We start from the raw sequence: 23,417 nt of genomic DNA on the forward strand, positions 1-23,417 counted from the left end.
TACACTTGCATATGAATTTGGAAAAAAAATGTCTACCTAGCAGTTTGTGCTCCTGCTGACTTCTCTAGCCTTGGGGAAGTTATTGTTAAAATTCATATGTCTTGCGATTTCAAATGATTTAAAGCAGTCTATTATGATAAATCACCATGAAGAACACCCAGAGAAAGACAGTGTTCAAACAGAAATCTCAATTTTAAATACACAAAGTACACACAACGCACCCACTGGGGTGTTTAAACAGCATTAAGGTTCTGATACACCAATAACCTAATCACACTCTATTCTCAGAGCCCAGGATACAAAAATGTATTTTGTACCAGGTGATTCATTTCTGCTTTCTTTTATGTAGGAGGTCATTTCAACACATTTTGACTGTACCCTAAAGAATTAAATTCTACACAGGGAAGTTCCCCCCCCAGGATTGGAAATTAAATCAGGGAGAATGAACATAGGTAGTTACTGATGTGGGAGGATCTAGACTGACAGTATATATTCAAAGGTGACAGGATAGTCACAAACAGAATCTTATATTCAAACACCTGAAGGCTTGGGATAACATTTGAAGACTGCCTCACTTCCTAGCAAACATCATAATATACTTAGTAATTAGTAAGTAACTAAGCTATTTTTGGGTCAACTTCTGTCATTATTGCTCCATCACGCCAGGAGCAGTGTTCGTTCGAGCTTTGTCCAACTAACTGCTACTGTCTAGCTAGCCCTGGAAATGTACAAGAACTCAAGGATAGATAGACTCAGAGTAGAAACTGGCGTTCTGTCCTCTTGGTAGTACTCCCAATATGCAGCTATCTGGTCTTTGCTTCTGTGAGGAAGTTCTCTATACACAGAACAGTTTAGTCTTCAAAACCAGAGCCCTTTAGAAGCTGATATTAACGCCCTGCCCTGATTTTCTCTGCACTAACCATTTCCCATTTTCCCCAATATTGAGTCCAGTGATTCTTTCTCCTTGGTCATGTTTTTGTTTTATTTTGTTTTGTTTTGTTTTGTTTTGTTTTAACTTTAACTTGGACTATTTATTTCTACTAAAAGAAGCTAACCAGGACCCAGTGATGAATCATGAAATTTTACACAGTACCATTTACGCTATCCACTCCTTCACATGTATCGGCTCATTTAATCTTAGTAATAACACTGTGAAATAAGATCTTATTGGCTTGACTTTTATACCTGAAATCCAAGAGGCTACGTGACAGTACACTGCCTCCCAGAAGACGACTCCAGTCCCCTCACTCTCGAGCATTTTTCAATACACTTTGAGAGCTCAACCTCCCAGCTGTACAGTGAGAGTGGTGGTTATTATTTATCATTAGCTCGACAAGTTCTAGACTCACCAAAGAGACAAGCCTCTGGGTACTCCTGTAAGGTTATCTTGAATAATTTCACTGAGGTGGACAGATCCTCATACTCAGTACACCTGATTTATTTCCTAGACTAAATACAAAGAAAATGAGCAGTGGCAGAAATCACTCTCTGCTTCCAAACTGCACACAATGTGACCAGCTGCCTGAAGCTCCTCCTGTCATGACTGAATGTTCCCTCGAACTGTGAACACAAATAAACCTTCCGCCCTTAAACTGCTTTGGCCAGGGAATTTTATCACAACAGGAAAATAACTACAGGGCTATTAGTATTTGCCCTTTGAGCTTCAGAGCATTTTGGTTTTGGTTTTGGTTTTGAATATCAAACAGCACAGGAAGAAAGCACAAAAGGAACGTTGTTATTACCAAAAATCATTCATATGCAAATATTCTGCACCTTTCAAAAACATTGTGCATATTCTATATCCAGTTAAAGAACTGAACACTGAGGCTGAAACCAAGCCACCTCTTAGGGTGCCAATGAGATAATAACCACGTTCCCCCGTGGAGGTGAGGACTTCTGGCATTGGATGGTTTGAAGGACAGAGGACACACTAATAAATATTTCAGTATATTTCAGTATCTATACTGAAACAGGCTGTTTCTTTAAAAAAAAAATCATTTAACTAAGTTATCAAAAATATATTATCAAAAATTTTAAGCACATACAAATTTTAAGCACATACAAAACTTGTATAATAGACATCCCCATTATAACCCAGCAATAATTGTTAGCAATATTGTTCCCGGGCTAATCTTTCAGCTATATGCCTCTCCTAACACTCCCACACCTAAGATTTTTTAAAGCACATTACACAAATACTATCATATCTATTACCCAACTTACCCTAAACTCATTCCCTTTTATCTATCACTAACAAATTCGTTCACTAATTCATTAAAGAGAAAAGGTTTACGTTGGCTCATGGTTCTGAAGGTTCTAGAACCTTCATGGCTTTCGGCCTCGAACAAGCGTGCCTAGGCAAGCAAAGCACTTACATAGTGAACCAGGAAGCCAAAGGAGATACCGGAGCCCTGGAGTGCCCTGAAAGTATCCCGAAGACCCCTCACTAGACCTCACTTACAAAAGGATCCACTAATCTCTTAATAGTGCCACTCTGGGACACACAGACCACTGGGGGACACAGTCATGCAAAATGTAGCACTATGTAAACAATGAACTATATATATTTTTAAAAAGAAAAACATTTGAAAATATCATATAGTATGACTGTCTGTTGTCAATTTCATACATGTGGAGAGAGGGACCCTCCACTGAGGACCTGCCTACATCAGACTGCACCATGGATATGCCTGTGGGGCATTATTGATGGAGGAGGGCCTAATCTACTATATGCAGAACCACCTGTTGACAGGTAGGCTTAGGCTATATAGGGAAGCTGGCTGAACAGAAGCAGAGAACAGGACAGAAACCAGCACTCCTCCATGGTTTCTGGGTCAAGTTCCTGCCTTGGCTTTTCTCAGTGATGGACTAGAAGCTGTAAGATGAAAGCCTTCCCTCACTTAATTGGCTTTGGTCACAGTGTTTATAAAAGCAATACAAACCAAACTAGAGCAATTACTATGCCTAAAACCTAACAATAATCCTTCAGTCTCAGCAGACATGCACTTGCTCTTTACTATTTTAACTTCAGTTCATCTAAAGTGAATATAACTAATAAAGTTCACATATTACAGCAAGTTGGTAAAATCTTCATCTTTATTTCAGTCTGGAGGTTCTCCCTTTCTCAACATTTTATTTCCCATGCTAAAATTAGTTTGGGGACTAATACTAAGTCCCCAAACTTAGTGAGGTGAGTGAGGTGGCTCAGAGGGCAAAGGTGCTTGCTGCCAAGCCGGGTGACCTGAGTTCCATCCCCAAGAACCACATGAAGGAATGAGAGAACTAAGTCCTCCTATATGCTGTTCTCACACATGTGCCTCCTCTTGAATAAATAAGTAAATGCAATTTTAAAATTAACTTTAAAGGAGTTTTGTTTTTCCAGTAGTTTTCCAGTATAGATTTTCCCAACAGTGGTCTTATGACATGAATGGAAAATTTTAAAAATAAGTTACAATCAATTCTCAATCACACTAGTAATTAAGAAAATACTATTTATGAAAGTGAAATATCAAATTGGCAAAATGAAGACATGCTGATCATATGTGAAGAATGGAAACCTTTACGATGTTGGGAAGCTATGTGGAATTACATCACAAACTGCAGGTGTACTGAGAGATCTGGTTATGCAAATTCAAGAGAGATAGGAAGAGGTATGCTTCACAGTGCAGGATATGTAATACAGGTCGGAACAAGTGAGGTACACAGGAAGGGTGATGGTCCATCCAAACCAGAAAGAATTTATAGCAATCCAAGTAACAGATCCATGTCTCAGCACTGAAATCCTTTCAAATAGAGTACTGAGTGAGAAAAGGAAGTCATAAGAAAAGTAGGATATAATTTACACAGTATTTAAAAACACATATGCTAGTTTAATAAAATTGCAAGTGTTCTTATTTAGGAGAAGTTCACATGGCTGTCAACAAATGTATCCTCTTATTTATGAAAACATGAATGGTGACAATGGACACCAGACTCCAGTACCATCATTTTTTCCTAGGGAACAGAAGGTAATGAATTCAGAGTAAATCCAACTGTGACGATGATTTACTTTAAAATTATGTCTATCTACCTATATATGTGTATAGAGGAACAAAAACAAAACACAAAAAACCCATAAACAAAAAAGGAATCAGAATTTTAGAACCAGAATTAAGCTCCACACTAAGTGACTTCCACTTTTGCCTGTAAAGATCAATCAGTAACTCTTAGAAACCTGAGATTCCTAATACTATTCAAAACTGAGATTAGAATGGAAAATAGCCTAGAATCCAGCCTTCAAGCATCTATTTCAAAACAATGTAGGCAAGGTTTACAGGATTCTTCAGGCAGGAAAAAAAAAAAAAAAAAAAATATATATATATATATATATATATATATATATATATATATATATATATATATAATCCAGACGAACACAGAGGAAGCAAGACTTCCTTTCTTTCACAACATATAGCAGCAGCCGTCTTCTACTTTACCCTGTGTGGCTGAAGAACCACAGTTGGCAGTTCAAGGCTCCAGGGTACTCACCTCTGGACCTGCCATCATTAACCCCGCCCTCAGCTCCACAGATCTCCTCTCTCTGTGAGGCTCTCCCTGTAGGCACTTCTTTAGACCAGGTGATTAGTCTTATGGAGCGTAGGGAAGGAATGTTCGTGTATTATTGAGCTAAAAGACAGCTACATGACAGGAAGCACAATTCCCCATCAACTAGAATGGTGAATTTAGCTACTGATGTCATGCCACACGCATGTCACCCTCAGCTCAATATTTAGAAATAGAGGTTAGCAAACTTTTCCATAAAGGGTCAGGCTGAATATTTTACTCTTTATGGGATGTATGTCACAGATATTCACGTCCACTGTTAGAGGGCAAAGCAGTAAGGCGATATATAAGTATAGACTGCATGCCTGTGCTTCAGTAAAACTGCAAAGGCACAGGGAGGTCCTGGATCTATCCAGTTGGCTGTAGTTTGTCCACCCTGATCTAAACCGATCAAGCACACATGGTCCTGTAGGACTATATAAATTCATTTTTGTTTTTACAAACCCCAAGTAGATTCAACTCTCCATCAATGCATACATGTGTGCTGGTTACATAGAAGAACTGTCTTCCCCAGTGAATTCTCATTCTCTATGTCTTCTGGATAAAACACATCCTATAGAATTTGTAGAGACTTGGAGACTAAGCGCTTCTTTTCAAAACTGGTAGAGCTATGAAAAGTTGCCAAGAAAAAAAAAATGTACACATATACATTTCGACCCAGTTTTAAAAGTTCACTGCTTCCCTGAAATTTGCTAAAGATGAGGACAGTATGTCAAAGGACCTTAAGTCTCTGCCACATCTTTTGAATTCATTATCTATTACTGGATTGCAAGTATCCTGAAGCTAGCTTAACACTGCAAGCAGCTGACAGTTGCTGTGGGGCAGGAATCTAGAAACTTAGTTGGGTAAGTCTACTTTTAAATCTCTTCTTAGATTACAGTAAAGATGTCTTCAGAGGCTCAATGCATCTGGAAGCTCTATGTGGCTAAAGGGGCCACATCCAAGATGGTGAACTCATCTAAGCATCGGTGGGAAGCCCTATTCCCCACAGGGCCCCCTGTACTGGATTATCTTCATGTCATCAGCTACAAAGTACTCCATGACACAGAACAAGTCACCCATTGTGACTTTATATACGACTATTCTCAGAAGTCACTGTCACATGACTTTGTTCTGTGTGTGAAAAGTTGCTAACTCCTCTCATACTCAAGAGCAAAAGACATTAAGCCCCCATCTCTTCAAGGAAGTCACATCAGAGAACATGTGAACATCTTTTTCCAACTATCCTACAACTCCAAGGAACTGAATGACACCGAGAAGATAGAATTATGATTTTTACAATTTTTTAAACTATATTTATTTTATTTGTATGTGATATATATGTGTGTGCTCATATGGCCACAGTACATGGATAGCAGTCAGCAGACAACATGCAAGATTCTAGTCATTTCTTCTATCATGTGGGTCCTAGGGATGGTACTCAGGTGGTCAGCCTTGGGAGCAGACATCTTTACCAGCTGAGTCATCTAGCTGGCCCCCAGATTATTCCTAATTTGTTTGGAGTCTGCCACCGATCCCAGCCGCATGCTTATTTCCTGAGTATCCAGCAACGACACATTAATACACCAAATTAAGGAAGAATCAGTGGCACTTCATAACAGTTCTGCGAATCAGACAGCAAACAACTTTTGGAAGCATCTAGCTAGAATCTTTGGCTAGTTAACTTCTACAGATGAGTTAAACTATAAAATGAAGAGTAGATAATGAGTCCGGAGCCATGCTTCTTCATTTAAGATTCTCCTCTCACGAATTTTGGCTAAGAAAGACCTTATGTAAAAGGATAGAAGGAGGATAAATTTTACTAAAAGATGGACTATTTTTGAAAACTAAAGAACAAAGTAAGGATAATGATCCTGAACCAGTTAAAATCTGCCTTCCAAATGGGCTGGGAAAAAAAAAAAAAAAACAAAAAACTGCTTCTCCCCAGAGTGTTTCTTGAGTTCTCAACTTTTAGCATTTTCCCTTAAGGTTTTTCATTCTGGATCTGCATATCTACAGACCTGCCAGGTATGCAGCCTCAGGAGGCGGAAGTGTCAGGAACAATATAATATAGAGAGTAAGATATACGCATACACGTCACATCAGCACCCACTGGTGTCACATGCAGAAGTACGTAATACATCAATGGAAAACAAAGTTCTACATGAAAAGAAACAACTGTAAGACAATTTAATATTATCCTTTGCTTCAACTGCCCTGTCCATAAACATGCAGAGAATCTATAATATAGTCCATAATAGTTCATTCTTGGACAGACATAAGTGTATCTTAGCGAAGAAGAGAAGAAGAGAAAAAAGATGGTAAGCAAGAGGAGGGGAAAAGAGGAGAGGGGACGGAAGGGGAGGGGAGGGGAGGGGAGGGGACGGAAGGGGAGGGGAGGGGACGGGAGGGGAGGGGATGAGAGGGGAGGGAAGGGGAGGGGAGGGGAGGGGGAATCTGAGTTTTCAAATTGAACTGTGAGCTAGAGGTGGAGGGGAGTTTGGGGATGCACAGTTTCCATTCCATCCTTTGCTCTCCTCTAGGACATGGTGCTGTGGTGGATACCACCTAACTAAGAGTGTGTACCAGGAAAGTGGATGTAGTAGCTGCAGTTTCACATAGGACAGTTGATTTTCTATTTACAACTCAGCACACTAAGCAGAGTTCAACATAAAAAGCTAAACAGTGATGCCATTTCACTCTCAGTGCTAGAAGCCACTCCAATTGCTTCTGTGTGTATCCCTTAACAAGAACGGCCTCTACAACTGGGTTCTTTTGCACATAGCCACCATGTAAATGGTAGTTTATATAACTCTAGATAGATTAATCACTTTTCCAGACTTCACGGTCTATGAGAGCAACACTTGTATACCTAACAGACAGTGAATTAGTTAAATGCATGAATAAACAAATGAACCCAGACACTTGGCTGTCTAGTAGGGTAGGGTGTGTATATGTGCGTGAAAACCAATTCCACAATCACACAAAATTCATAAGCCCTACATAATACAGATCCCCCATACCAATTCACATTGAATTTTAGAATATGAAGGCAACTAAAGCAGTATGTATATTTATACACCAGGAAGCAAAGGCACAATTTACTGCATAGCAAAATCATAATAATACCAATTACTGCACATTAAACAACATTTTATGAAGATACTCTTAGTATTATTTGCTTTTACCATCTTTTTCTTCCTTTCTCTCTCACACGGAATTATTAATACTATCCGAAATACATCTTGGGAAATACATACTAAAATTCCTCCATCAATTTACCTTTGCAAACCTACCTAACCTTCAACTTCCTGCTCCAATAATCTCTCACTCACAGGCCTCTCATCAAGCACTGCCATCTCTGTGAAGCTTTTCTTAACTCAAATGACCGAAAAAGTACCTTTCTTGTCTATCATGGCATACGGTATGTATCTATTTCCAAGATAAACTCCAGAGATAATGCTGTCTTAATTGTGTTTTATCTTCCGAGCCTCTAACCAGTGAACCGTACACACAGGGACTCAAGTGAATTTTCTATTGATCTGAACCTGAGGCTAAGCACTACTCATTAACTACTCACACCAAGAGGAAACCATGCCTTCAGCCTAGGCATCAAATCAAACAAAATAAAGAACTTGGGATAAAACGCCTTAAAATGCTTGTAAGTATCCCACAATCATAGAATTAACTGTTAATTACTTAACATTGTAAGTCTGTCCCAAAAGGGAATAAATTAAAGCCTGAACTGGAGGCTGCCACTTGGCTTGAAGATAGCTTTGCATTCAGGCTGTCTCCGTCACACCCCCTCCAACTGCAAAATACTAGTCTTTAATAATTTCCCAGTACCCCAGATGCCTCAGGTCAGATCATAATAAATGCCCTAACCATCACCTCCAACTACAGGTGAGATAATCAATCCAACAACTGCCTCACACTCTGAAGTGCCACCATCTCCATACAGATAGCATTATTAAACTTAAGAACTCCATTTCTGCATGACGCCCTATAGCAATCTTTTCCATTTAGGACAGTAATGTTCTAGTTTTATTGTGCTCTCTTAGAGCATACCTGCTGAGTTATAGGTAAAATGAATTTATAATTTAAATATATTTATAACCACGTGGAATGTAGTTTGGTTAAGAATTTTGCTAAAAACGGGGCATTTAAAATGAATCATGCACATGCACTCGTGCACACATACACACCACTAGAATTTTGTATTATTGTAGTAGTTTTAAATCATTTTATCAAGAACATTAAAGGTACATGGTAAATTAAGAAAAGATAAGGGTTATACAGAGCCTAAAAAATGATTAGAAAGGGGTGAGGTAGGCACATGAGTAGATACTAAAACTTGGTCCAAAGAAGCCCAAAAAGGGGAAAGGAAAAATTCAACGAAGTTGAAAGAAAGTCAAGCTCTTGCAAACAAGGCCAGCAGGTGAGGCAAATGGGAAAAAAAGAAAAATGTCAAGATAGTTTCAAGCTGTTCATAGGACCATGGATATGGTAATAACACCAGCTTAATAAAATAAGACAGGCTTATGGGTAGCCAATTAGTTCTGCTGTCTGTAACTAACAGGTAACAGAGGGAAGGGGATGTTAAAATGAGGCTCGGAGGTGAGCAGGCTCGGAGGTGAGCAGGCTCGGAGGTGAGCAGGCTCGGAGGTGAGCAGGCATGCTGAGGGTATCATCTGTAGAGAACAAACCAGCTGTGAATACACATTCATGTCTACCACTATTCTGTTTCCCCTCCCCGTCAGTGAATTCAGGACAGTCTATAAATACCAACAAAGGACAGCTAGGGGGCTGGGCATAGTGGCATGGTGGCACTCACCTAGCCTGGCACCTGAGAGCCTGAGGCAAGGGAATCAGGAGTTTGAAGCCACCCTGAGCTACACGGCAAGAGCCAGTCTCGACATACGAAACAAAATAAACAAAGAAAGATACGTGGCTGGCAGAAGCAAGGATTTTCAGCAGATCTGTTCTTAATTCTTAAGTCTGCCATAGTTCAGCTGCCTCAGTGGGCAGGAACATTAAATTCCACATAGCACTGTCCCCACTGAGATGCTGGGGAGATTCAATAATATAGTTTATTATAAAGCCCAGCACAAATCTCATGCATATTAAAAGGTTGATCTATAAAAATTACTATTAGGCAATTAAAACCACAATATTCATCTTTAAAAGGCCTATTTAAGAAGAAGGTTCGGGTACTGGAATGGCTCAGTGGTTGAGCACATACCATTCTTGCCCAGAAACCAAACTCAGGTCCTAGTACTCAAGCTTAGCATTTCATAACCATCTGTAACTTCAGCTCCAGGGTATGTGATGTCCTCTTCTACTCATATGCACACATTCTCACACAGATACTCACATACATAATTAGAAATAAGTATTTAAAAATTAAAATTAAAAGTATGACTGGAAATCTACCATGACCATAGAAAATTTACTTGAACCCAGAGACACTTCTATTAAGAAAATTCCACTATGTCTGAGTAACCTTTTAAAGGTAACTTGCCAGCCTACTACATAACAAATTGTCATCTGTGCTTCCTAATTGCCCTTTGGCCACCAAAGCCCAGGCAGATGTCCTTGGTCCGGGCTGCCTCCCAGGGACATGTTGATTTCTAAGGGCTGTGCAGAACTGGCCCCACCCATCATCTGGGCATCATGGGAGATCTGGCCCTGGGGACATGAGTGCTGGAGAGCTGAACCCACCATTAGCCAGCTGTAGTCCCTGGGAGAACAGGCCTTGCACATTGCAAAAGTTATGGGTGAGTCCCTGAGGATAAGTGTGTAGGAAAGCTGGCCCTACCATATGTCGCATAAAAAGATTACTTACAACTTTGTTACATCAATATGATCCAGGAATAGCCTCTCCTTTTTCTCAATGTTTACTATTTGATATGGATGCATTTTTGCTCATATAGATGTTTCTGCACCATGTGCATGAAGGACAGAAGAGGACATCAAATCCCCTGGAACAAGAGTTATAGATAGTTGTGAGCCACCATCTGGGTGCGAGGAACCAAACTCAGTTCTCTAGAAGAGTAGACATTGCTCTTAACCATAGAGCTATCTGTCCCTCTAGCCCCTCCATTCACTTTAGAGAAAGACTTTCAGAAGTGTGAAAAGAGGCATGTACAAAGGTTTTTACTGCAGAACATTTAATAACCAAGAAAAAGTTTAAATAAGATATCCAAATCACAAAATATCTATATTATGGATTTTAATACATCAGTTTTAAAAAATACAATTACATGTACTGAGAAGACATAATACTGTATGGAAAAATAAGTTGCAAAAGAGTATTATAGTGTAGTTATCTAGAGAGATGGCTCAGTTGGTCAAGGGCCTTTCACAAGCCTGAGGAACTGAGTTCAAAACCTCAGCAGCCATAGCCACATGAAGTACAACACATTTGCAATCCTAGAACTATAAGTGAGGGAGTAGGGGAGAGACAGGAAGTTATCTAGGCCTTGTTGGACAGCCATCTAGCCAATCGGGAAGCTCTAAGTTCAGTGAGAGACATTATCTCAAAAAACAGCAAGGTAGAAGGTAATTGGGGAAGACACCTGACAACATCTGCTCACACACACACACACACACACACACACACACACGCACACACAGAGAGAAATAATATTACGGCCCTACACTCTTTATGTTGACAAACAGTAACAGAAAACATACTATCTTCATATTTATTTCTGGGCTATGCACTCAGCTGTCAGGAGAGCAAACAACCTATTTACTGTGGTTACACAGCAGGAAAGCAGTGGCGATGGGCATGGGTCTGTTCCTATAACTCTGGCATTATTTCTCTAGAAAGTCGCCTGAGGAATTAGAGATGACTGGTTGGTTTATAGCTGGGAAGACAATATTTTTCCAACAGGTTAGGATCTGGCTGGGACTATGTAGAGAGCTACAGAACGTGTCCATCAGAGGCTTTGCACCTGAAGCACCACTGTGGTCCCTAAAAGGGGCACTTGCTCTCAGAAGAAAAATTACAACATCAACCAGGATTAATAAGGGGAATGCCAACAAAAAAACATCCAACTTATTGGGGCTTCAACAGAGCTGCCTGCACTTGGAGGGCGCCTGTAGTAGTCGGAATGGAAACATAATCCCTAAGTGCTCTGGACAGCGATACCACAGCTCAGCTATTCAGCCCTAATGTCCAAGATGAATTAATCACTAGCCAGGGACATTCTAGCTAGTTTACATGACAAAGTCAAATCAAAATTGCGCAGGCCGAATGTGTTCTTCACTCTTTCCTTATGGCTTTACATCATACATCTCTTTACCAAACAGGATTTCAAAACTCATGGAAAATGAAGACAATTTAACTGGAAGCATACATCTGAGTGACTGCCCAAACTCCATTAAGGGACTGGAACTTAAGATATTTCCAAAAGAGACCGCTTTCCATCAACAATCTGTAGTGTTTTCAAAAATAATAATTGGGGAACTGCAGACATCTAATTAAAAGCTTTCTCCTAAGCCCCAGCTTAAACTGAGATTTATTTCAGTCAGTGATTAGGAGCAGCAGTCCCTATCCAACTCCTAACGTTTGTTAGTAACACACTACCCTGGATGAGCCAACGAAACAATAAGCCTGTCTTAGTTAGGGTTTTATTGCTGTGAACAGATACCATGACCAAGGCAACTTATAAGGACAACATTTAATTGGGACTGGCTTACAGTTTCAGAGGTTTAGTCCATTATCAAGGCAGGAACATGGCAGCATCCAGGCAGGCATGGTGCAAGAGGAGCTGAGAGTTCTACATCTCCATCTAAAGGCTGCTAGCAGAATACTGACTTCCAGGCAGCAAGGAAGAGGCCCATACCCACAGTGACACAGCTACTCCAACAAGGTCACACCTACTCCAACAAGGTCACACCTACTCCAACAAGGCCACACCTCCAAACAGGAGGTAGCCCAGGCCACTCCCTAGGCCAAACATATACAAACCATCACAAAGCCCAATGAGCCCAGCACTTTGCTGTCTGCATTTATCCTTGGTGGGTGGACGGCAAACAATAAAAGGACAATCTCACCTACACACTGCCCTCCTTCCTTTTACACACAGCTTGTGACTCAGCTGTTCCCACAGCCTACCTTTCATAAGAAATCAAGAATCAATAGAGGTAACGCCCACTTCTCTTCCATGCCATGGTCTTATGCCTGGTCTGTTCCTTAGTGATTTCACATTATTCCCCAATAATGTCGGAATTCCAAATGAAATAAGCTGTAGTTTAGGCTATTGTACATGCACAGTCTAAGAAGGGATTTTCCTAATCACAAATGAAATATGTGATGGATGTCTTTAATAATAAGGAATTGCCTCTATACCTGGAAATTTGGGTAAAAATACACGGGGAGCAGACAACTGTGTGGAAGTGCTTGTAAGGAAGGTCTGTATTCAATTGGTGCCCAGCCACTTCACTGAACTGTTAGATGAACTCCATCAGATGGTTTCTGTTCTAAGAATTAAAGACACTGGACTTCCAACAATAATAATAACAATAATCTGTATTTGGTATCACTAAGGTCTGATCTGAAACAACAACTATGCACATTTAACCCAGAAGTTGCTGATACGAGTGAAACACGTTAGAACACACAAATGTGCACAGGATAGAGGATAGCACGTGGCACATTTGGGGAGCAAAAGAGTGCTGACATCAGCCTTCTAAGACAAGAGGAGCTTTGCTCAAATGAAATATACATTTATAGGCCTTTTTCACATCTCCAAAAATTCCATAGTGAGAGAAGATGTGGTGCAAGGGAGAAGTGCTTGGTTTGGAGCCCTAATCTTGGCTGTCAGTGACAAGCTGAACTTATTTCTGGTCCCCAGTTTCCTCCTATGTGAAATTAAGAGGAAGGTGTTCACGACCAATGCTTGAGTTTGCTCTGCTCTACAAGGTCAATGTCTCCTGAGATGTAGCAGCAATGTCCTTATAGTTTCTACATGAGAGTGGAAGTGGACACTTCCTGGAGATGGTTTCATACAGCTCTCTTCAGGACCCCAAGCATCCACAGCATTTTATTCACACAGCATTCAAATCACCTCACACAAATGGCTTATGGGGATATATAATTATTGGACAATAGGCCTTGGAGTATTCCGCTAGATATAAAATGGTCATAAATTAACACTGTTTGCTCTATCTTTCTTATCAGTCAAAAGAGTACATTTCTCTAAACTAAGCACAAACCAGCCATCCCATCTCCAAAGTATTTGAGGCAGTGCTTCTGGTCTTCCCCATCTCAGGGAACACAATGAATAAGAAGCACAGTTGAGTGTAACTTTGCTCACAGGACACTACCAACGTAGGCATCAACATGAAGGCAAAATAGATGAACAGGACTTGTCCAAATTTAAACTTTTTGTTCATCAAAAGACATAATTAACAGAGTGAATGGGCTACTAAAGAATGGGAGAGAAAACAAAAGTTATAAACCCAAGAATAGACTAAGCCAGAACACTCAAAGAACAGCTTCAACTCAACCAAAATACCCAACAACTCAGTGAAAAAATAGAACATGGCGTTGAACACATGCTTTTCTGATGATGACATACAAGTGGCCAAAGTATATGACCTGATGCTCAGTGTTACTATGCTGGCAAGGTTTTGTCAACTCAACACAAACTAGGAAAGTGTTACCTCAATTGCAAAAATGCCCCAACCAGATTGGCCTGTGGACAAGTCTACAGGGGCATATTCTTGATTAACGATTTATATGGGAGAGACCAGCTGACTGTGGGTGATACCAGCCTAGGTCTTGGGTTGTATAAGAAAGCAGACTGAGCAAACCTTGAGGAGCAAGCCAACAAGCGTATTCCTTCAAGGTCTCTCCTTCAGTACCTGCCTCTAGGTTCCTACCTTCAGCTTCCCTGGATGAGGGATTACTACTTGTAAGCTGAAATAAACCCTTTCTTCCCCAGGTTGCCTTTTGGTCATGGTTTTATCACAGGAGCAGCATGGAGACTTGGGTAAGCACTATCATCAAATAATGCTCATCAAAGTTGCAACAAGGTCTCTCTTCATATTCTTTAGGTTGGCTAACTAAACCAAAAGGAGAGAAATAAAGAAAATCAACTGACAAGCAAATAAGAAGCTGCTAAGACTTCTCTGGGAAACAATATAGAGGATGCTCAAAGCCAAAACAACCAAAGGGCCCTGAAATCGTCGTTATTTCCGGGCATGTTACTATAAGGACCATTTCCCTTACAGAAAAAGGAGCAGAATAACAACAACAAAAACTTGGTTGTATTTCACCATTTACTCTGTTTAACAAAATTAGCTTGTGGTATTACAAAGATTTTGATTAAATAATAGAATTGATTGCATTTCTGGTTTCAAGAAAACTGCAGGTTATCACACACAAAAGGAGAAGGCAGAAGTAGCCAGATTTCAAGAGACATTTCCAAGCAGGGTAACATCTTTGGCATATTAATGTTTGAAACCAGAAAATTCTTTGTAATGCAGGTGGTGCTCCCCAATATTCCAGGGTGTCTAAGATAACTCCTTAACAACTTAATAGATGCCACACTCCATCAAGTTGTAAAAACCAAGCCTGTCTCCAGACATTGCCAAATATTTCCTGTAGGCAAAATTACCCCTAGACTAGTGAATCTGAAGCAGTGGGTGGTTTGACAAAATGGTAGAATCAAACTATAGAAGTTATGTCCAAAGTTAAATTAAATAGTACATTGGATCCAAGCTCTGATATGCAAACTAAATAACATAAAGCATGAAATACATTATTTTGCCAGTATAAAACATGGGCAAGTAGGAACAAAACAAAATAAATTAACAATCAAAAAAATTGGTGCTCACCCTCCTATGAAAATGCTGGTTGGAGCAAGGAGGGAAGGCACGAAAAAAAAACATTCTTCAAAATGATGAGCGATGTTGCTAGAAAGAATGAACATTCTAAAAATATATTACATGACAGCTTTTTTTCTTTTTATGAGTGCTCAAGGAAATAAAGCCATAGTTGCATTTGCTGGTTTCCTCTTTTAGACTACCATCTGCCATCCACACTTTCACTAGAAAAAACCTCTAGCCAATGGGACTAAAATAGTTAATGTACCACCCCATGTGTCATGAATATGCCAGAGTCTACAGTTTGCACAGTTATGCCCCACAAAGAAAGGCACTAATGTCCTCAAAGGACAAAAATTAGATGACTCACAGCCTTCAGGGAAACACGGTCAACAGGGGGAAAAGGCACAATAAAAAGTGGATCATACAAGAGATAAAGTAATGAATCAAAGTCGTTTATTAGACATGAACTCTCACCCCAAGCATCTGGAAGCAGTTTTTTTCCTTTCTAACCAAAGACAGAAAAACTCAACTGACAATAGTTAGTGATTTTTTTTTTTTTTTTTTTTTTTTTTTTTTTTTTTTTAATGCTCCAAGCATTTGTTAAGAATGAGTGAAATGGGGCTAGGGAATGACTTGGTAGGTAAAGTCCTGCTCCTCAAGTGTGCAGATCTGAGTTCAGGTCCCCAAATCCAGAAAGCACTGGACATGACAGTGTGCATCTACAATCTCAGTGCTCCTGTTGCAAGACGAGAGAAGGATTAACAGACTACAAGAAGCTCAATGGCCAGCTGGTCTGGCATATACAGTGGCAAAACAACCAGAGACCCCGCCTCAAAACAAGGGTTAAAGTGGTGAAACTAGATACCCAAGACTATTCTCTTAACTTCTGCGAATGTGCCAAGGCATGCTCTCCTCCACCCCCACCCCACCCCCCTCTCTCTCTCTCTCTCTCTCACACACACACACACACACACACACACACACACACACACACACAAAGATTTAAAACTAAGAATGAGTACAGTAACAGGGCAAGTTCACTAAATTCTGGTAGTGTTCCACAAGAAAGACAGTTTAAAAATGCTTCATATAATAAATATATAATTTATCAATGGAACTGAGTCATTCTTTAATATTTGAAACTTATCAAAAGAAAAATGAGTTGGGCATGGTAGTGCATGCTTGTAATTGCCGAATTCAGGAGGTAAAAGTAAGAATGTGAGTTCCAAGTCAGCTTTGGTTTTGATAGACCCTGTCCAAGACAAACAAGCAAAAAACAGCAACTGGTCTATGGTACAAACAATGTACAGTCACCAGTCGAGGAATTGTAATCACCAAGCAAAGGGATATATGCTTCACTGTATAAATACTGCTTTGAGTCTTTCCCAAACAAGGTGGGCAGGACAGAAGTAGTCCTGGCTACCACAGCGCTCAATCTTAGAATTGCGATTCTAATCAAACCCTCAAACACTTGTGAAGAGAAAAGCCATGATTTCTATAATTATTCTGCAGAAGATTTAAAACAGCTTTCTCAAGTCTATATTTCAAATAAGTAAAAAATACAAATAAAAGGGATTTTAATGAGTGACTATATAAATCTAAATATATAATGGTACATGCTCACATCAACAGAGAACATAACCAATGAGCAGCCAAAAGCTGTTCGAAGTCTCAAGGCATAAAACACAGAAGCACGTTCTTGAACATGCCTGAATAGTAACATAAGGACAATCTATTGACCCTTTATGGTTTAGATGGTGTCATGTGGGCAAAAAACTAAATGTCAGTCCTGATAAAACTAGGGAAATGGGCAAGGCAGAAACATCCAGGTCAGAATATAAGTTTAGAGTTTCATTCCACAAAAGAATTTGATTATCCATCAAAAACTGTTAACTGTTAAGTGCAATCTTGAGTCAACAATTGCACTTCTTTAAACCCTTCTTATTAAAACAAAGTACACATAACCGGAAAACAACCACGCAATACTGTAGAGTTCTACATTAATTATAACAGCAAAAGCAAGAATGCAAACATCCATCCACGAGAAGCAATGCTTTCATCCATTACCATCTGACAGGGAAGAGCTTCCTGTGAAAGGGTTTTATTCATGTTAAGTGTATCATCCAAATCATGTCCACGCAAAATGACTACAGACAGGGACTGAGTACACAGCACTGCTTTTACTCGTGGAGAGGAAGATAACTTTCACAGTTTATACACACTCAACTTTCAGTTCATTTGAATCTTATCTGATTTGTGCTCGCACAATTAAAATATAGCACTAATTCTCAAAACTGTCTTATTTCTACCCAGAAGAAAAAGAAAAAAGGCTGAGGTCTTTCTGTTCCTAGCACGCATTTGATCAAGCTCATCAGAGGCGAGAACAAGGATAAACTTCCAACTGTCCAACTAGAATACCTGATGTCTCCTGCTTTGTGGACTGTTCTCATCAGACGTAGCCTTGCGCTTACTTTCTCTGTTTCTGTTTACCACCATCTAACCTGAAGAGCCTTCTTGCTTTTCAGTACAGACCTACAACTTGCTGTTTATCCCATTCACTCCCATTTGTCTCTCCTTTATCTACTACATCCTGGAGTTCTGATCTGTAAAACTGTGGTCAGAATAGCGTCTACTCCACAAAGCTGCTTTGGCCTTAAGTGAGCTACATGCTCAGGCATGCACAGAAGTCATACAAATCTTTTATTATTTATACTGTTTTGTTTCTTGTCTGCTTCATCATGTTACAGAGGCAGATGCAAGACATGGATTCTTCGATTGCTGCTGTATCCTGAGAGCCTGGGAAGAGCTTCAGGCGGAGCTCACAGTTGGTTGAAGCCTGACTTAGACTGTAGCCATATGTACCGACAGCTGAGATTATAATAAAAAGGCTGATTATTTACAGGAAAAGCAAGTTCTCTGCATATTGGTGGGAATCATCTGTAATAACTCGATCTACTTACCAAGCATAATATTTATCAATGTGGCTCCCAGCATCGTCAAGTAGCATTTAACTCATTGATTTCCTGGTACCCACATGGTGAGCATAGCTGAAACGCAATGTGGAACACAAAACCAAAAACGCAACTTACTCTTGATTTTTGCTTTTGATACAGGGCTGGTAGAGGACTTTGATGGCATTCCAGGCAGAGCTAGAGCCAGCTTCCGAGAAATCTTCCAACAGTGGGAACTTATTGCTACAATCGGAACTTCTCAGAGGTTCGATCACCAAACTGTCTGAGTTCAAAATCCAGAGCTAAAGGATGGGAAGAGAAGTCCACAGAGGAGAATATTGCTATTCCATCTATATTGTGTGTTACCACCTCAAAAAGCCACCGGAAGTAACAGAAAAACATAATTAGGCAAATAATGTATAAGTTAGGATCACTTTTAGACTTTATTTCTATTTTACTTTATGCAGCATTTGGGAGAACAACCATATAAAACATTTTTTAAACTGATTAGGAAAACTGCATCTATATAAATGATAATGCTATAATTAATCTGAAATATTTGGAGCTCCCAGACATCAGTGAGGGGTCAAACAATTAAGCGAAGACAGGCAAAGAACAGAAAGAGAACAATAAAAATGTCTATGTGCTAATGCAGAGGACAGTAAATTGATGTGTTTCCAGGGCACTTAACAGACAGAGCAAAGCACTAACAGTAGTAGAGCTTCCAGAGCAAGGCAAGGCCTGCCATACAGGGACAAGTCTCTGCAGAAGGGAGAACTGTAAGCCATAGGCATTCAACAGTCAGCAGCTGGGAATGGATGAACCAGCCTGGTCAATGGGATAGATGTGTGGGCCACAAGAATGTCCCCTAGAAAAGACAAGTGATTACAACTTTTATGTAGGGTGGTAGACATCTGAATTTAAAATGTGCCTATGTTAATACCGTATTAAGCTAGAAAGTCCTCTTCTAGAGAAGTAAAAAATTCATGCGCAGTGATTATTTTTTTGTAGCACTGTCTTCAGTGGCCATACAGTAGAATTGTAGTCATTAAAGAATAGAATCCAACCTACATTTAAACAACAAGAAGCAATCCTCCCTGTTACATGAGACTCTTACTGAAAGGCTAACCATGTAACACCACTTTGTTTTTGTCACTAATAAACACCTGTGAGAATTCTTAGAAATGGTTGTATATGGACAGAAAAAATACATGTTTTATGTACATCTATATAAGACTGTTACAATGATGGCCTTCGGAAAACATGACAGAATCAGGCTTGGGAAGTGGACAGGATGGGGGAAAAGCACTTTAGGTTCATCAAATTGCCTGAGCATATTTCAAAACTATATCCTAGCAAAGTAAAAAAAACAGAACTTCAATGTAAAAAAAAAAAAAAAAAAAAAAAAAAAAAAAAAAAAAAAAAACCTGAAGAATGATTTTCACCTAGAAAAAAAATCATTCAGTACAAGAAAACTAAGGCTAGTAACATGGGTCAAGCCATAAAGTGTTTGATATGCAAGAATGAGCACCCAAGTTTGATCTCCAGAGCCCATGTGAAAATCTGGGGCTGACAGCATGTAACTGTAACCTCTGCCCTAGGGGGCAGAGACAGGTGAGTTCCTGGGGCTCTCTGGCCACTTAACTGAAATGGCTGAGCTTCAGGCTTGGTGAGAGGTTATAGACCCTCTGGCCTCCAACTACATGTGTGCTCACACATGCATGCACACACAGAGAAAACACACGGTAATTTCAAACTATGATACAAGTATCCATTTCCTATTACTCTGTGAGTATCCTAAAGACATTGTGGTTCAACCTTGAACACCTAGTAAAGTGCTTCCCATAAGAAGCACTCTGTAGGGGTTAACTAGTTGAAGAAAAGAGATGCAGAAAAAGGTATGGTCTGAGCTGTTTGGGTTTCCAAATAACTGGGCCAAATTTACTTGTGCAGAGCATCATTCTAAACACAGGTGGGATGACTCTGGGGCCTGCAGGACGTGGAGAGTGTAGATGCACCAAAGCCTGCATCTTCTTCCAAACCTGCTACTATTTCTCAAATACCAAGCTGTCAGAGGCAGTCTGAAACAGGAGTAAGAGAACATTTTAATGCTGAGAGTAGGAAATAAAGAGATACGAGAATGCTGCAGAGATGTGACACCTCCAGAAGAGTCGTTATCAAGAGAAAAAGAGCATCACTTTTAGTATGAGCTTCTAAAGAACAAAAACTGGGTTTTCTTTCTGACTGCACCCCCAGAACCTAGATGCAGTGCACCTGGTCATGTGGTACTAAATGAAGTGAGCTTGATTCCCGGGTTAACTGATATTAAAAAAGTTCTATGGTCATCTTCCAGTTTCCAGACTTGAAAGGTAAGAAAATGGAATGATGAAAACTAATAAAATTTCTGGGACTCTGGATTATAAGGCCATAAAATGGGTGACAATGCTTCCTTACCAAGATGTACACTTTGCCATCCTGACCTTGAATCGTGAATCTGAAAGTGCTTCTAGCAGAGGAGAGTTCTACCAGGCACTGGGCAACAACACTCTGAACAAACTGAGACCTGTTGCAACAGAAAGCAATCATCACCATGTGACAATCCCATGATTCTAACAAGATAAGGCAGAAGGACTCACAGGCGCCTACAGGGCACTAGCGTTTCTAACCACCATCCATTCCCTTAAAGTCTTCCGTAATGTGCATTTTGCAATATTAGAATGTATTTGTGTCTATACCAGTCTCCTTAAAATTCATCCTGCTATCATTAATATATTTTCCATCCCATACATTAACTATTCCCCTGTGATAATTAATATTGACCAAGAGCTTGACAGGATGTAGAATCACCTGGGAGACAAACTCCTGGTAGTGTCTATGAGGGATTATCTATACTAGAATAACTACGATGAAAAGACCCATCTTTACTTTGGATGGCATCAGTCCATACTCCAGGGACCTGGACTGAATAAGAAGGAGAAAGCAAGCTGAGTTGCCAGCATTTGTCACCCACTGCTTCCTGAACTATGTAGAATGCCACCAGCTGCCTCACGGTTCTGCCACCATCAATTTTCTGCCATAAAGCACTGTGCTCTTGAACTGTGAGCTGAAGTAACTTCTTCCTAAGTCACTGGTGTTAGTTATTTCTGTCGCAGCAAGACACGTCACTCATATACGCCCTATCTGTTGAATTAAAACCCACAGACAACTCAACATCCATTCACTAACTAAGGTGAGAAATGTCCTCCCAAAGACAGTTTCAATGACAATTGTATCCATTTAAACTGCCTTAAGTGGCAGTTGTGAGATATAGAATCCAATCACATGTAAGAGAATAAAATTCAAGTTCATACTCAGGGTGTCATAACTTTTGAATATCAATAGTTAGCACACATGTACTGATTTGTTTTTGTTGATGTAATAAACACCATGACCAAAAACCAGTAAGTGAGGAAAGGGTTTGTTTAGCTTCCACTTTCTATTCCCTCGCTGACCAAGTGAGGGTTACTATCGCTGTGGTAAAATACCACAACCAAAGCATCCAGAGGAGGAAAGGGTTTACTTTGTGAACATGTTCATAGCACTGTTAGGATAGGAACTCAAACAGGGAAGGAACGTGGAGGCAGGAGCTGATGCAAAGGCCATGAAGGGGTGCTGCTTACTGGTTAGCTTGGTCTGATTTCTTACAGAACCCAGGAGCACCAGCTCAGGAATGGTACCACCCACACATGATAGCCTCGGTCCTCCTCCATCAATCACTAATTAAGATAATGCCCTACAGGCTTGCCTACAGCCCAATCTTATGGAGACATTTTCTCAATTATTTCTGATGACTATAGCTTGTGTCAAGCTGACATAAAACTAAGCAACATAGCTATCAAGGGAAGCCAGGGCAGGAACTCAAGTCAGGTAGAGGCGATGGAGAAAGGCTGCTTACTGACTTGCTGCCCACGGCCTGCTCAGCCTGCTTCCTTATGCCATTTATGACCAACTGCTAAGGGTTGGCATTACCCACTGTGAGCTGGGCCCTCCCACACCAATCATTGGTCAAGAAAATGTTCCACAGACATGCCCACAGGCTAATCTGACAGAGACAAGTCCTCTTTTTTCCCAGGTGACTCCAGTGTGTGTTAAGATGGCAAAAGCTAACCAGTACAATATATTGTAGATAACTTTCGTTTATGAAAAAAATAGAGTAAAAGAAAACACTGATACGTTTAAAGGGTAAGCACCCTTTTTAAAAAGTAGGCATCCGATAAAACTGATCTCTATTTCCAAGTCAATATTAAAACCAAAACTAATATTCAAAAGCCTAAGGATAGCAAATTAGATGATTTTATATATATATATATACATATATATATATATATATATGTATATATATATATATATGGAACATAGGATCGGGGGAAAAAATCAGTTGCAATTATATTTATGAAAACACATTTGTCTATAGCACCATATAAGCAAGAAATAGGTCTTTAAGTTGTGTGTATATATATGGTTTGCTTCATTTGATATCTACTCCAGGGACTTTAAAAAGAAAAGTCCAATTCCAAACAGAGTTATACACGCTCAATCCATTGTGTCTGTCCTTTACCACATTTCAAATTATACAATAACTTGATATGCTATTTTGTACCTTGGTATGTTAGGAAAACTTCCCTCAGATGGCTGGATAGTTACCTCTGTCATGTAAAATTTGGTTGTTTCTGTAAATAAAAAAAAAAAATTTAAAATCTTCCCAATACACTGATATCATAGAAATACTGGCCCTAAATTAAGACCTTCCAAACTATCCTGTCTAACTAATCAGCATACTGAGAAAACTGGATTTCAATAAATATATTCCAAAAGTAGTTTTTTGGTTGTTTTTTTTGTTTGTTTGTTTGTTTGTTTGTTTGTTTTTTGGTTTTGTTTTTTTTTAAGGCACTTCATCTTTGTACAAGACAGGTCCAAACTTCTGGTCGCCAAGACTCTGTTCAGAATATATACCAATAAGACTTTACGCATGAGAAGTCAGGATCTCACAGTCTTGACCCAAAA

The 23,417-nt window shown here is 39.7% G+C and overlaps 1 protein-coding gene across 2 annotated transcripts in view; it reads right to left on the bottom strand.

The window, feature by feature from the left end:
• Ube3d (ubiquitin protein ligase E3D) overlaps nt 1-23,417 on the bottom strand; it is a 135,822-nt gene that overhangs the window by 83,714 nt on the left and 28,691 nt on the right. The window contains exons 6-8 of one of the 2 annotated variants that reach the window (XM_034484093.2): nt 23,014-23,083; nt 20,829-20,937; nt 18,513-18,676 (exon numbers count right to left, since the gene is read on the bottom strand). In XM_034484093.2, coding sequence (XP_034339984.1) covers nt 18,513-18,676; nt 20,829-20,937; nt 23,014-23,083 — 343 coding nt within the window. The remainder of the gene's footprint in view (nt 1-18,512; nt 18,677-20,828; nt 20,938-23,013; nt 23,084-23,417) is intronic. The other variant, XM_076917261.1, reaches the window with a different exon arrangement.

The sequence above is a fragment of the Arvicanthis niloticus genome, chromosome 21, assembly GCF_011762505.2.
Source record: "Arvicanthis niloticus isolate mArvNil1 chromosome 21, mArvNil1.pat.X, whole genome shotgun sequence".
Lineage (NCBI taxonomy): Eukaryota > Metazoa > Chordata > Mammalia > Rodentia > Muridae > Arvicanthis > Arvicanthis niloticus.